The sequence below is a fragment of the Tamandua tetradactyla genome, chromosome 1 (genome assembly GCF_023851605.1).
Source record: "Tamandua tetradactyla isolate mTamTet1 chromosome 1, mTamTet1.pri, whole genome shotgun sequence".
Taxonomy (NCBI): domain Eukaryota; kingdom Metazoa; phylum Chordata; class Mammalia; order Pilosa; family Myrmecophagidae; genus Tamandua; species Tamandua tetradactyla.
Genome location: NC_135327.1, coordinates 85,252,255 through 85,265,888, shown reverse-complemented (window position 1 = coordinate 85,265,888; position 13,634 = coordinate 85,252,255). Strand labels below are relative to the sequence as shown.

At 40.5% G+C, this 13,634-nt stretch overlaps 1 protein-coding gene across 13 annotated transcripts in view; it reads right to left on the bottom strand.

Moving 5' to 3' along the window:
- ELMO1 (engulfment and cell motility 1) overlaps positions 1-13,634 on the bottom strand; it is a 577,880-nt gene that overhangs the window by 32,276 nt on the left and 531,970 nt on the right. For all 13 annotated transcript variants that reach the window (XM_077119672.1, XM_077119654.1, XM_077119621.1 and 10 more), the window contains one exon: positions 25-137. In XM_077119672.1, the coding sequence (XP_076975787.1) occupies positions 25-137 (113 nt within the window). The remainder of the gene's footprint in view (positions 1-24; positions 138-13,634) is intronic.

Here is a 13,634-nt window from a genome sequence, read left to right as displayed (position 1 = left end):
TTGCGGGAGTGTCCTATACCATACCTTGCCTCCGCCGGCTGTTGAGTTTCCTAAAGCAGGTCCCTTCAACGAGGCGGTTCAAACGTTGTTGTTTGATCAGCTCTACGATTTCTGGCTGAATCTTCTCCTTTAGTTCCCTGTTAAAGGATAAACACATATTCCACAGCTTGCCTTGGAAAATGGTGTTCGGTTGGAAAAGCATTATGGGCAGATGGGGCAGGGAAGCGGGAGCTGCATCTTTTCATGAATATCCTGACACCTTCCAAGTCAGTACTTTATGGAAGCATTTATTAGGTGTCAGCAGTCAGAGTTATCTGTTAGGATAACACTGTAGATTCTCTGACATTTACAGAATATCCACAGAAGCACTAGCCATTTCAGGGATGTTTTTCCAGACCAAAGCATCCTGAGAGATTTCTTCTCTTCTTTCACAAAGTCACTGTTATAACTGATCTATGCAAAAGTTCAGTCAACTCTGCCAAGTCAATAAATCCCTAATCATACTTTTTTCTGCTAGATGTCATTTCTCTCCAGTGGGTCAACTCCTAGACTACGTTCACGGTCTGGACAAAGAGGAATGTTGGACAGACCTCCAATGACTGCTCCACTACAGTGTATCTCAGGACAACTCCTAGGACCACATTTTGCTTTTGATTCCATCACTCATAAATGGAAAAACAACACTGTTTCAGATTCTAGCCCACAGACATTGGGATAATGATGGGGTAAATTAAAGATTATCTACATCTCTTCTCAGGCTAACATAATATAATTTAGTTGCAAATGTACCATGCTGCAAAGACATCGTGATAGAGTGCAATGGTTTTCAAATTTTCTTTTAGAGTAGAGATTTTTATCATACGAAATTTTATATAGCCATCTAGCACTTGAGTTTAGTAAATCTAGAGGTGTTCTAGTTGCAGCTGGACAGGGAGACTCAGAGGCCAGCCCTCAGAGCAGGGTAGAAAATGTTGGCCAGAACAGAGACCAGGAGGTCAGAAGACTAGAGTTTCAGTCTAGGCTCTTAAAGTAAATACCATCTCACATAGCTCATTTAACTCTAAGTTTTCTCATCTATAAAACGGGGATAAGAATTCTTCCTGGGCAACTGCTGTGCCTCCTAAGGAGACTAGTATGAGTAGACATCGTTTCTAAGCACCGGGCAGGAATCCTTGGTATCAGTGAACTTGCTTTGATAATGTTGTCTCCTTTCTTCAGTTTCAACATTACATATGCCATGTTGCACTCAAGTCAAGGCTCACATATCTGTCAGCTTCAGGATTTGCAGGCAGTGTGCTCTCACTGTATTCCATTCTCCGGCGAAGAGAGGACTAACATTAGGGGAGCATCTGTTGCCATACCTGGGGGACAGGTATTTATATCATCATTTCCATCTCGCAGATGGGGAAACAGCTCACAGAGGTTAAGTGCAGAGCAGGGGTATAGAGTCGGGTCTCCCTTGTGCAAGTTGTTTGCATTCACATATGAGAAAAATAGGACAAAATAATTAAAAGAAAGATCCAGCCGCCTACCAGTATATTCAAGTACTCCATTAGTACATTGCTTGGACTTAAATGGCCTCAATCTCCTGTCATTTGATACTGTTCCAATTGAACATTTTATAAAGCATAATATGGAAATTCAGTCATAATAATACAACTGGGTACATTTGGAAAGCCTTTTCTGTGCAAGTCTCACGGTTTCGTCTCAGGCTTTCTGACCACTAAAACTGTTTATTATCAGCATTTAGATTGCATAAAATAGACTCGGTAAATTGCAGCTTTGATGAGCCCTGTTCTGAATGGAGAAGGTGGAGAATTGTCAGTGAGTCATACATGACAATAAATCACTCTTCCCAACTTCCAAGTCAGAGCGACGGGAAGGAGAGGGATGGACAGCACCAGAGGAAAGAGAAATCACAGGAGCAAGAGTTTTGGAATTGTATCAGTTCTTTGATTATCGATAAATCTTTTCTAAAAAGAATTTTTATTTATAAACACTGTATATCTACCAAGCAAATGAATTATCCTTAATAATAGCTTTGCTAGATTGGGGCTGAGTTATTGAAATGGAGAACAGGAGATAGACAGAAGGACTAAAAAAGAGGAAACAATTTAAAGTTCTTCTGAGTAATTTTAATCAATGCTTTAGGACTTTTTAGAGTAAGTCTGAGTGTGCCTGGTCACTACCCACCCCATTATGGAATTGTCTTCAGGACAGACTGTCAGAGTAAATGGCTCTGCAGTTGTAAGAGTTCCCCTTTTATGTTATAAATTCCAAAAGACTCTGGAATATGAAAGAATAATAAGGGATATGGGACAACTTTTCCCTTTTTTTCTCCTATGAATGGACTCAGTGGCTATAGAATTCACCCATATTAGGAAAACACTAGTAATCCCTACATTACGTTGCCCTGGATGTGATTTGACCTTGAGGCAACCCATATAATAACATCATGGGCTGTAATTGGATTTTGAAAGTCTCAGCTTGGGGTCAGTGAGGCCAAGGTTATGGCTTCAATGGCTTTGCTTTTATATATATTCCTCTAATTCTCTCTAGGCTTATAAACAAATAAAAGGAGAGAGACTGAAGGACAGAGGGTAAAAGAACACATAAAGAGCAGTCCAAAGTCTAGCATTGTTTCCAGAAAACAATTCCAGGTCCAGGTCACTGCTATAGACAGAAGAGATTGACAGCATCATTAGATTGATGAGATCCCTTCCCCAACCTGAGAATGCCTTACCTTGCTACTAGAACACGGGGAGGCAAACTTTTTCTGAGAAGGGTCAGACAGTAAACATTTTAGGCTTCACGGGCCATACAGTATCAGTCACAACCACCTAACTCTGCTGTTGTGTGAAAGCAGCAACAGAAAGTGTGTAAACAAATGAGTGTGTCTGTGTTCCACTAAAACATTACTTACAAAACAGGTGGCTGCAAATCCCAGCCAAAACCCTTCCAGCCAATCCTAAAGAACACCTAGGGTGTTATATAAGATTCTACAAAGGTTCCATGCACTAGGGTCACTTTCCATAGACCTACAACCTCCAGATGTGTCCCTGGACCAGATAAGTTCTGAAACCTAAAGGGGCCAGCCTCTCCAGAACATCAACTAGCTCCATCCCCCATCCCATAGTATCGATAGCCCCTTCCAACACGAAAAAGCTATTATGCCCATAGCCCAAATACTTCTAAGGAATGGGAGAAAGAGCAAAGCTTTGGTGGAGTTATACAGAGAAGGTTGGATTTAACAAATGAATATGAGTGCTGAATTATTATATTGATATTTCTTTTAGTCTCCAGTATCTTGGAGCAGCCAGAAGGAAAAAATTAAAATTGTGAAATTGTTACTCATACCAAACTCTGAAATCTGTCTTACAACTAGTTGTTGCGATGTGCTTTGAACTTTGTTGCTTTTTTGTATATATGTTATTCTTTACAATAAAAAACAAACAAAAAAACAGGTTGCTGGGCTGATTTTGGTCTGTGAGCCATAGTGTGCCAACCTTTGATCTAGAGCAGTTTACTGGAGACTTTGGGCTGAGTGACACTCTTATTTTCATGGAAACCCATCTGTCTCTGTCCTGACATTAGAGTGTCTCAGGGCTCTGTCTTTGGTCCTTTTTGGTTCTTTATCATACAGACTCATGGCTTTGAATATCAACTCTATGCTAACAACTGCTAAATTTCTGTTTCTAGTCTAGACCTTGCTGGTGAACTCCAGACTCATCTGTTCAACTGCCTACTTGACTCTTTCACCTGGATGTCTCATATACACCTTGAACTTGACATGTCTATAGCTGGAATCCAGCTCCCCTTGTCCACACTCTCCACTCCTGGTATTCCTCATTCCAACCCCATCTTTTAGTTATTCCAGAAAACACTTTGAGCTCACTCTTGATTCCTCTCTCTTATACTCAGTATCTAAATAATCAGGAAATACCATTGCCTTGTTTCTTCAAAATACATCTAATCTATATTAGAGAATCTAATTACTTCTCCGCACCTTGTGCCTGGATTATTGAAGCAACCTCCTAACTGATTCCCGTTTCCAACCTTAGCTCCTTAGCGTCTATTACCAATACAACAGCCAGAGGGGTCATTTTAAAACCTACATCAGATCACACCACTCCTCTGCTCAAGCCTGTCCTATGGCTCTCTATTGAATAGCCTGCCTACTACAGCCAACAGGGCTCCATGCAATCACAGCCCTGCAGCTGTGTGGCCTCAGCCCTTATTCCTCTCTTCCTCACTTATTCCATTCTAGGTACATGTGACTCTTTGTCAGTCACATAAAAACAGCGAATACAATTGGCACACTGCTCCTACCTCAGGGCATTTGCATAGAACACTGTTGTCTCAAATGCCTATGTGGCCTGCTCAGTTAAGGTCTCACACCTGAGCCATTTGCTCATATGTCACCACTGTAATTTGAAAGGTCTCTTCTGATTGCTCTACTTAAAAGTGTGAACTCTCCATTTCCCTTATCCTGTTTAATGTTTTCATTGCATGTCATGTAATTGACATATTTACCATATTGACTGTATGTTTCTCCCCACTAGAATATAATCACCCCAGAGGCAAGGATTATGCCTGCTTTCTTCACTGTAATATCGCCAACAAATATTATAGTGCTTGGCATGGGGCAGACCTTTGATAAATACTTGTCAAGTGTTTCGTAGATTAAAAATTGCAAAAAAAAAAAAAAAAAATCGCATAACGGACCAGACTGTCTTACCAGCATAGGTTTCGAGTAAAGTTTGAGCTAAGCTTGCAGCCAATCTTTAGCGAGGCTGCCGCTTTCAGGATAGGCGTTATAGGCTTATCTCTGGCTCTATGCAGCTAATAATAAGAGTAAGAATTTCTTTGAGTGGATTATATGGGCCAGGTGTGTGCTATATACTTTTTTTTTTTTCTTTCTTTTTTTTCACATGGGCAGGTACCAGGAAGTGAACCCAGGTCTCTGGCATGGTAGGCGAGAACTCTGCCAGTGAGCCACCATTGCCTACCCACTATATACTTTTTATTTGTATTTTTTAAAAAAAGTATTAGAGAAGTTGTAGGTTTATAGAAAGCTATGTAATTTTTATGCACTGATTTTCTGAAACCTTATTAACAACTCAATGGGGTGTGCACTTTTATCCTTTTCATTTTTTAGAGATGAGAAAAACAAGGCTTAGAATGAGTTAAATAAATTGTATAAATTAACCACATTGGAATCTCCCATTCTGTTAGCTCCCAGAGTGCAGGTTTTAAACATTTTATTATTTTACTTCATTGGTGTTTATTTTTGCACATCCCTTCACCCCCCCCCCCCCCATCAAGACAGTTTTAACTGACCTAACTTGGGACTATTTGAGCTTTATATATCTATTAACTTGGATAATTTTGTGGCCGGACTTATCTTCTCTGTTAAGTCCCACTAAGTAGAAAATAACAAATACTCACTTCTGAAATAATTCATCAAGGCTAAGAGTTTCTTCAACCTGCTAAATATATATATATATTCAAAGCCATGAGTCTGTATGATAAAGAACCAAAAAGGACCAAAGACAGAGCCCTGAGACACTCCAATGTCAGGAGTATATATATATACTCAAGCCTGTCCTATGGCTCCCTATTGAATAGCCTGCCTACTACAGCCAACAGGGCTCCATGCAATCACAGCCCTGCAGCTGTGTGGCCTCAGCCCTTATTACTCTCCTCCTCACTTATTCCATTCTAGGTACATGTGACTCTTTGTCAGTCACATAAAAACAGCGAATACAATTGGCACACTGCTCCTACCTCAGGGCATTTGCATGGAACACTGTTGTCTCAAATGCCTATGTGGCCTTGTTTCTAGTCTAGACCTTGCTGGTGAACTCCAGACTCAACTGTTCAACTGCCTATTCAATATATATATATATATATATATATATATTTTCCCCCTCCCCTCCCCAGATAATATTTGTTCATTCCAAGCTCACATCTTGCTTCTCAGGAAGCTAAAAGGTTTTAGAAATATGGGGAGTGTGCCTGGAGGGGTGTGCTTTCCACCCTGCTATGTGCAGTGTGCACAGAGACAGCCAGACAAGGCAGGGGTGGGGGGAGCAGGGCACAGAGGGTGTTGAGGACAGGAGGAGTGGCCCATGGCCAACAGGGCTCCTCACTAGTGGTCAGTCCCAGCCAAGTGGCTTGTTCTTGTTTATAAAACACAGCTTAAATCAGGTGACTTTAGAGTTTCTTTTTAGCTGTAACATTTTAACACCCTAACCCCAAGCTTGGGTTAGAAACATCTCCCATGTGCTCTTGGGATGACATGTACTTCCTCTACCAAACTGCCTGTGTTAAGTCTCTGTCCCTCCTGCCCCCACCTCCTCCCACCCCCTGCGGCTTTTACAGCTTGGGACAGTAGGGGACCATGTGTTTCTGATTTACTGCCTGTACCTAGCACCTCGGGGATATAAGAGTGGCTCAATCCATATTAGATTAATGAATGAATGAATGAACGAACATAAACATACAGGGTCTATCCCTTAATCTTTGGTTCATCCCAAGAGCCATTTTGGTAGCATTTAGGCTCCCATCTGATCCCACAATGAGATCCTGTTTAAAAGATCCTTCTAATAGATAAAGAGGAGACAAAACACATCACTGGAAAAGTTGGAGGCCGGCTCCGTGTCTCTTTCAAAGGCTGGGATAAAGATCAGGCAGCCCAGATCCCCTCTGTTCAACACTGTGGCCTTTGACAGCTCATGTGACTTTGCTGGAATCATTACAAGAACTCTTGTGGGCCCAGGGTGCTTCTGAGTCCCATGGCTGAGTGATGCTGCAAAAGCCTATCATACAGGATATTTCCTCTATGTTTCTACTGCTTCTCCTTACATAATAAACTAAAGATTAGAGTTTCTTATGATAAAGGGAAATGAAACTTCAGAGTGTCTCATGCAGAACCTTGGGAAATAAAGTGATAAAGCCAAAGCAGGAGCAAAATGTTCACACTTGACAAGCCATTAACATTCATACTTGGGAACAGAGTCACGCTCAAACATTAACTTGGGATCACTTGGCCTTCAGTGAAGTTGTTCCTCAAATCTCTTTTTAGCACATAAGGATTGTTGCAAAATCATAATAAAGTCTCCCTGTGTTTATATATCTGCTGAAACAGATGTTATGAAATCTAATGTTTCAGTAACCTAGGCCCTGGGATGGGATGAGGCACCTCTGTCCCTCCTTGCAGGTGAGAAACTTCATCTTCAAGGAGCTCACTCATATCCAATGCGTTTTCTGCTCGTTGTTTCTGGCTACTGACTTCTTCTGGCTGAGGACCAATGCAAAATCCCAGCAGTGCTTTTCATAAGAGTTGGCTGGTGCTAGTGCAGTTACAACTTAGGTTTTACAATGATGTAAGCCAAAAACACTTAGGAAGCATTTTCTCTCCCCTGGTGACAAACTTCATCCTGATTGAGGTCTACAGTCTCTCATGATGCTTCTTAAGATTTAAACACAAACACCCAGGAGATGTTATATCCTGGCTATTGTCTTTTCGAATTTGTGCATGTTTTAAGCTCTTCTTGGTCCTGAGCATTGCAAAGGAGCTCTGTTGGGGTGGGGTCAGTAGACCCAAGTTCAAATCTTGGCTCCTCCACTTGTTAGCCAGGCTTCTTGAACTCTCTACACTCTATCCTCATCTTTGAAAGGGATGTGAGGAAATGAAATACCAAGAGGGGGTGGGGTATTTGAAAACTGCCAAGTATTAAAAATGTCAAATATATCAGAGTAAGAACTAGAGAGAAGGGCAGTAAAAGAAAACCAGAAGCAGAAAGAGAGGGAGTCAGAGAGAGAGGTTTAAGAAGAAGACAGGCTCCAAGCATTACACCTATACTATAAGTTTGCTTCACATAAAAGTTCCATCTTCTGGGGGCAGAATGAGAACAGGGTCAAACCCTTTACCTACTCTGTCCCATCTCCTTCCCTTTAAAATGTAGGGATAACAAACTGATCTGGCTTTTAGGAAAAAGATCTGGGAGGTGAAACAGGTCAAATGTAAGAGAAGATGGAAAAAACCAAAACAAGTCCTCATGACAGCAGTTCAGAATATTTTAAAGATGGAGAAATATGAAATTACACAATTGTGACAAATGGCATTTGATACAAAATCCTATGAAAAGGGAGGGGCCAAGATGGCGGCTTAGTAATGTGCGTGTTTTAGTTTGTCCTCCAGAACAACTACTAAATAACCAGAAACAGTACAGAACAGCTCCCGGAGCCACGATAGTGACCAGACACACAGCGTCCCCAAGTCTGGACCAGCTGGACCGGCTGCGAGTCTCCGGAACATTGAGTTCCCCAAGCCGCGGCGGCTGGCGCCCAGCGCCCCTCCCCCACAGGCAGCTTCCCGGAGGGAAAGGAAAGAGACTCTAACAGTAGCAGGGACTAAGTCCAACCAAACACCAATTGTGGCATTAATAAACAAATTCTGACTACTAAAAATAGGCCCCCAGCTCAGGTGAAACTGGTCAAGGTGGAAGTCACCTATTGGGCTAATCGAAAAAGAGGAAAGGGGATGAAACAGAGGCTTTTGTGGCTATTTCTATGGAGGCTTGGCTGCCTCTGGATTCAGCGGCGGGATTACACAGGGTGCAACTGCCCCAGGCATACGCAGAAACAGGCTGCTTTCAGGGCTGTCTCCCACCTGAGCCTTCCCCAGGGGAGGGGTGAAGCGCAACTCAGGTGGAATCCCTCTCTCAAGGAATTCAGACCCCAGGGCTTGGCAATTTGAAGCCATTAAAACCAGCCTACAACCTTTCCTCTGTCTCCACCATGCCCCAGCAGGGAGAATCTTCCAAAGTTAAAGAAGCCACAACATCTTTTGCTGGTGGGACCCACAGACAGACAAGTACCACATACTGGGCAGGATAAGAAAAACAGAGCCCAGAGACTTCACAGGAAAGTCTTTCAACCTGCTGGGTCTCACCCTCAGGGAAAATTGACGCAGGTGACTCCTTCCCCCTGAAAGGAGGCCAGTTTAGTCCAGGAAAACCAGGCTGGAGTCTGTAATACCTATGTAGACCCTCCTAAGGGTGGGGAGGGAAAAGGCACCTTACAAGCAGGACAAGAAACAAGAAAATAAGAGCTTAAAAATTACCCTCTGTTAAACAAAACTTAAGATAGAGGCCCAGAAAAAGCTGAACTGAAGGTCAAAGAACAGATAGACAACAAACTCATCTAGCAAGAAAACCCTAGGTAAGATAAGTGAAAGCCATCTCCAGAATAAACTAATTAAGGTAATTAAATGTCCAGATGCCAGCAAAAAATAACAAATCATACCAGGAAAATTGAAGATATGGCCCAGTCAAAGGAACAAACCAATAGTTCAAATGAGATACAGGAGTTAAAACAACTAATTCTGAATATACGAACAGAAATGAAAACCTCATCAAACCAAATCAATGAATTCAGAGAGGACATGAAGAAGGCAAGGAATGAACAAAAAGAAGAAATGGAAAGTCTGAAAAACAAATCACAGAACTTATGGGAATGAAAGATACAGTAAAAGAGATGAAAAAACAATGGAAACCTACAATGGTAGATTTCAAGAGACAGAGGTTAGAATCAGTGAACTGGAGGATGGAACATATGAAATCCAAAAAGAAACAGAAAATATAGGGAAAAGAATGGAAAAATATGAGCAGGGGCTCAGGGAATTGAATGATAATATGAAGTGCACAAATATACGTGTTGTGGGTGTCCCAGAAGGAGAAGGAGAAGAGAAGGGAAAAGGAGGAGAAAAACTAATGGAAGAAATTATCACTGAAAATTTCCCAACTCTTATGAAAGACCTAAAATTACAGATCCAAGAAGTGCAGCACGCCCCAAAGAGAATAGATTCAAATAGATGTTCTCCAGGACACTTACTAGTCAGAATGTCAGAGGTCAAAGAGAAAGAGAGGATCTTGAAAGCAGCAGGAGAAAAGTAATCCATCACATACAAGGGAAACCCAATAAGACTATGTGTAGATTTCTCAGCAGAAACCATGGAGGCAAGAAGACAGTGGGATGATATATTTAAATTACTAAAAGAGAAAAACTGCCAACCAAGAATTCTATACCTAGCAAAATTGTCCTTCAACATCCTTTCCTGTTGAAAACACTTCAAAGGATAGGAATACAAGGGAACCTCCCTAAAATGATAGAAGGAATATATGAAAAACCCACAGCTAATATCATCCTCAGTGGGGAAAAATTGAAAACTTTCCCCCTAAGATCAGGAACAAGACAAGGATGTCCACTATCACCACTATTATTCAACATTGTGTTGGAGGTTCTAGCCAGAGCAATTAGGCAAGAAAAAGAAATACAAGGCATCAAAATTGGAAAGGAAGAAGTAAAACTATCACTGTTTTTAGATGATATGATACTATACATCGAAAACCCTGAAAAATCCACAAGAAAACTACTAGAGCTAATAAATGAGTACAGCAAAGTGGCAGGTTACATGATCAACATTCAAAAATCTGTAGTGTTTCTATATACTAGCAATGAACAAGCTGAGGGGGAAATCAAGAAACGAATTCCATTTACAATTGTAACTAAAAGAATAAAATACTTAGGATTAAATTTAACTAAAGAGACAAAAGACCTATACAAAGAAAACTACAAGAAACTGTTAAAAGAAATCACAGAAGACCTAAATAGATGGAAGGGCATACCATGTTCATGGATTGGAAGATTAAATATAGTTAAGATGTCAATTTTACCTAAATTGATTTACAGATTCAATGCAATACCAATCAAAATCCCAACAACTTATTTTTCAGAAATAGAAAAACCAATAAGCAAATTTATCTGGAAGGGCAGGGTGCCCCGAATTGCTAAAAGTATCTCAAGGAAAAAAAACGAAGCTGGAGGTCTCACGCTGCCGGACTTTAAGGCATATTATGAAGCCACAGTGGTCAAAAGAGCATGGTACTGGCATAAAGATAGATATATCAACCAATGGAATGGAATAGAGTGCTCAGATATAGACCCTCTCATTTACGGACATTTGATCTTTGATAAGGCAGTCAAGCCAACTCACCTGGGACAGAACAGTCTCTTCAATAAATGGTGCCTAGAGAACTGGATATCTATATGCAAAAGAATGAAAGAGGACCCGTATCTCACACCCTATACAAAAGTTAACTCAAAATGGATCAAAGATCTAAACATTAGGTCTAAGACCATAAAACAGAGGAAAATGTAGGGAGATATCTTATGATTCTTATAATTGGAGGCGGTTTTATGGACCTTAAACCTAAAGCAAGAACACTGAAGAAGGAAATAAATAAATGGGAGCTCCTCAAAATTAAACACTTTTGTGCATCAAAGAACTTCATCAAGAAAGTAAAAAGATAGCCTACTCAATGGGAGACAATATTTGGAAAGGACATATTAGATAAAGGTCTAGTATCCAGAATTTATAAAGAGATTTTTCAACTCAACAACAAAAAGACAGCCAATCCAATTACAAAATGGGAAAAAGACTTGAACAGACACTTCTCAGAAGAGGAAATACAAATGGCCAAAAGGCACATGAAGAGATGCTCAATGTCCCTGGCCATTAGAGAAATGCAAATCAAAACCACAATGAGATATCATCTCACACCCACCAGAATGGCCATTATCAACAAAACAGAAAATGACAAGTGCTGGAGAGGATGTGGAGAAAGAAGCACACTTATTCACTGTTGGTGGGAATGTCAAATGGTGCAACCACAGTGGAAGAAACTTTGGCAGTTCCTCAAAAAGCTGAATATAGAATAGCCATACGACCCAGCAATACCATTGCTAGGTATCTACTCAGAGGACTTAAGGGCAAAGACACAAATGGACATTTGCACACCAATGTTTATAGCAGCATTATTTACAATTGCCAGGAGATGGAAACAGCCAAAATGTCCATCAACAGACGAGTGGCTAAACAAACTGTGGTATATACATATGATGGAATATTATGCAGCTCTAAGACAGAATAAACTTATGAAGTATGTAACAACATGGATGGACCTAGAGAACATTATGCTGAGTGAGACTAGCCAAAAACTAAAGGACAAATACTGTATGGTCTCACTGATATGAACCGACATTAGTGAATAAACTTAGAATATGTCATTGGTAACAGAGACCATCAGGAGATAGAAATAGGGTAAGATAGTGGGTAATTGGAGCTGAAGGGATACAGACTGTGCGACAGGACTGGATACAAAAACTCAGAAATGGTCAGCACAATACTACCTAACTGTAATGTAATTATGTTAAAACACTGAATGAAGCTGCATGTTAGAATGATAGATGGAGGAGGGATGGGGACATACATGAAATCAGAAAGAAAGATAGATGTTAAAGATCGAGATGGTATAATCTAGGAATGCCTAGAGTGTATAATAATAGTGAAATGTACAATGCACAAATTTTAAAAATGTTTTGGCATGAAGAAGAACAAAGGAATGTCATTTTTGCAGGGTGTTGAAAACAGATGATAATTAATGCTTTAAAATGTTACCTTATGTGTGAGACTAAAGCAAAAAATGTTTATTTGTTACAAAATTTAGATTTTGACTAGAGCATTTCCTAATATAACTCATGTAGATAGTTTGATTGAATGTCATAAGTACTTGGAATCTCAGGTAGCACATGAGATTTAATTGGTTTGTCCAGAGTGATGCCCCGATGAATCCCAGAGTGATTTGATCAGTGACTGGAAAAGTATTTGCAAGCCCCCTTCAGGGAATGGTGAGAGCGGGGAGAAATTCAACTTCCCCAAGTTGAATTATTGATATTCTCACAAGCAGTGTGGACAACCAAAGCTATAGGCTGAGCCCCCAGTCTTGAGGTTTGTTCACATGAAACTTAACCCCACAAAGGATAGGTCAAGTCTACTTAAAATTTAGGCCTAAGAGTCACCCCCAAGAGAGCCTTTTTTGTTGCTCAGATGTGGCCTCTTTCTCCAGCCAATATGATGAGCAGTCTCACCACCCTCCCCCTCTCTTCGTGCGACACGACTCCCAGGGGTGTGGACCTTCCTGGCAACGTGGGACAAAGATCCTGGAATGAGCTGAGACTCAGCATCAAAGGACTGAGAAAAACCCTAGAATGAGCTGAGAATTAACATCAAGGGATTGAGAGAACCTTCTTCACCAAAAGGGGGAAGAGTAAAATGAGACAAAGTGTCAATGGCTGAGAGATTCCAAAATTTCTCTCAGCCAGAGAGAATCCAGAGGTTATCCTGGACGTTATTCTTACACATTAAGTAGGTATCACCTTGTTGTTCAAGATGTAGTGGAGAGGCTGGAGGGAATTGCCTGAAAATGTAGTGCTGTGTTCCAGTAGCCATGTTTCTTGATGATGACTGAACAATGATATAGCTTTCACAATGAGACTCTGTGAATGTGAAAACCTTATGTCTGATGCTCCTTTTAGCTACTATATCAACAGAAGAGTAGAACATATGGAATAAAAATAAATAATAGGGGGAACAAATGTTAAAATAAATTCAGTTTGAAATAGTGGTAAATGAAAGTGAGGGGTAAGGGGTAGGGTATGTATAGTTTTTTTTTTCTCTATTATCATTTTATTTCTTTTTCTGTTGTCTTTTTATTTCTTTTTCTAAA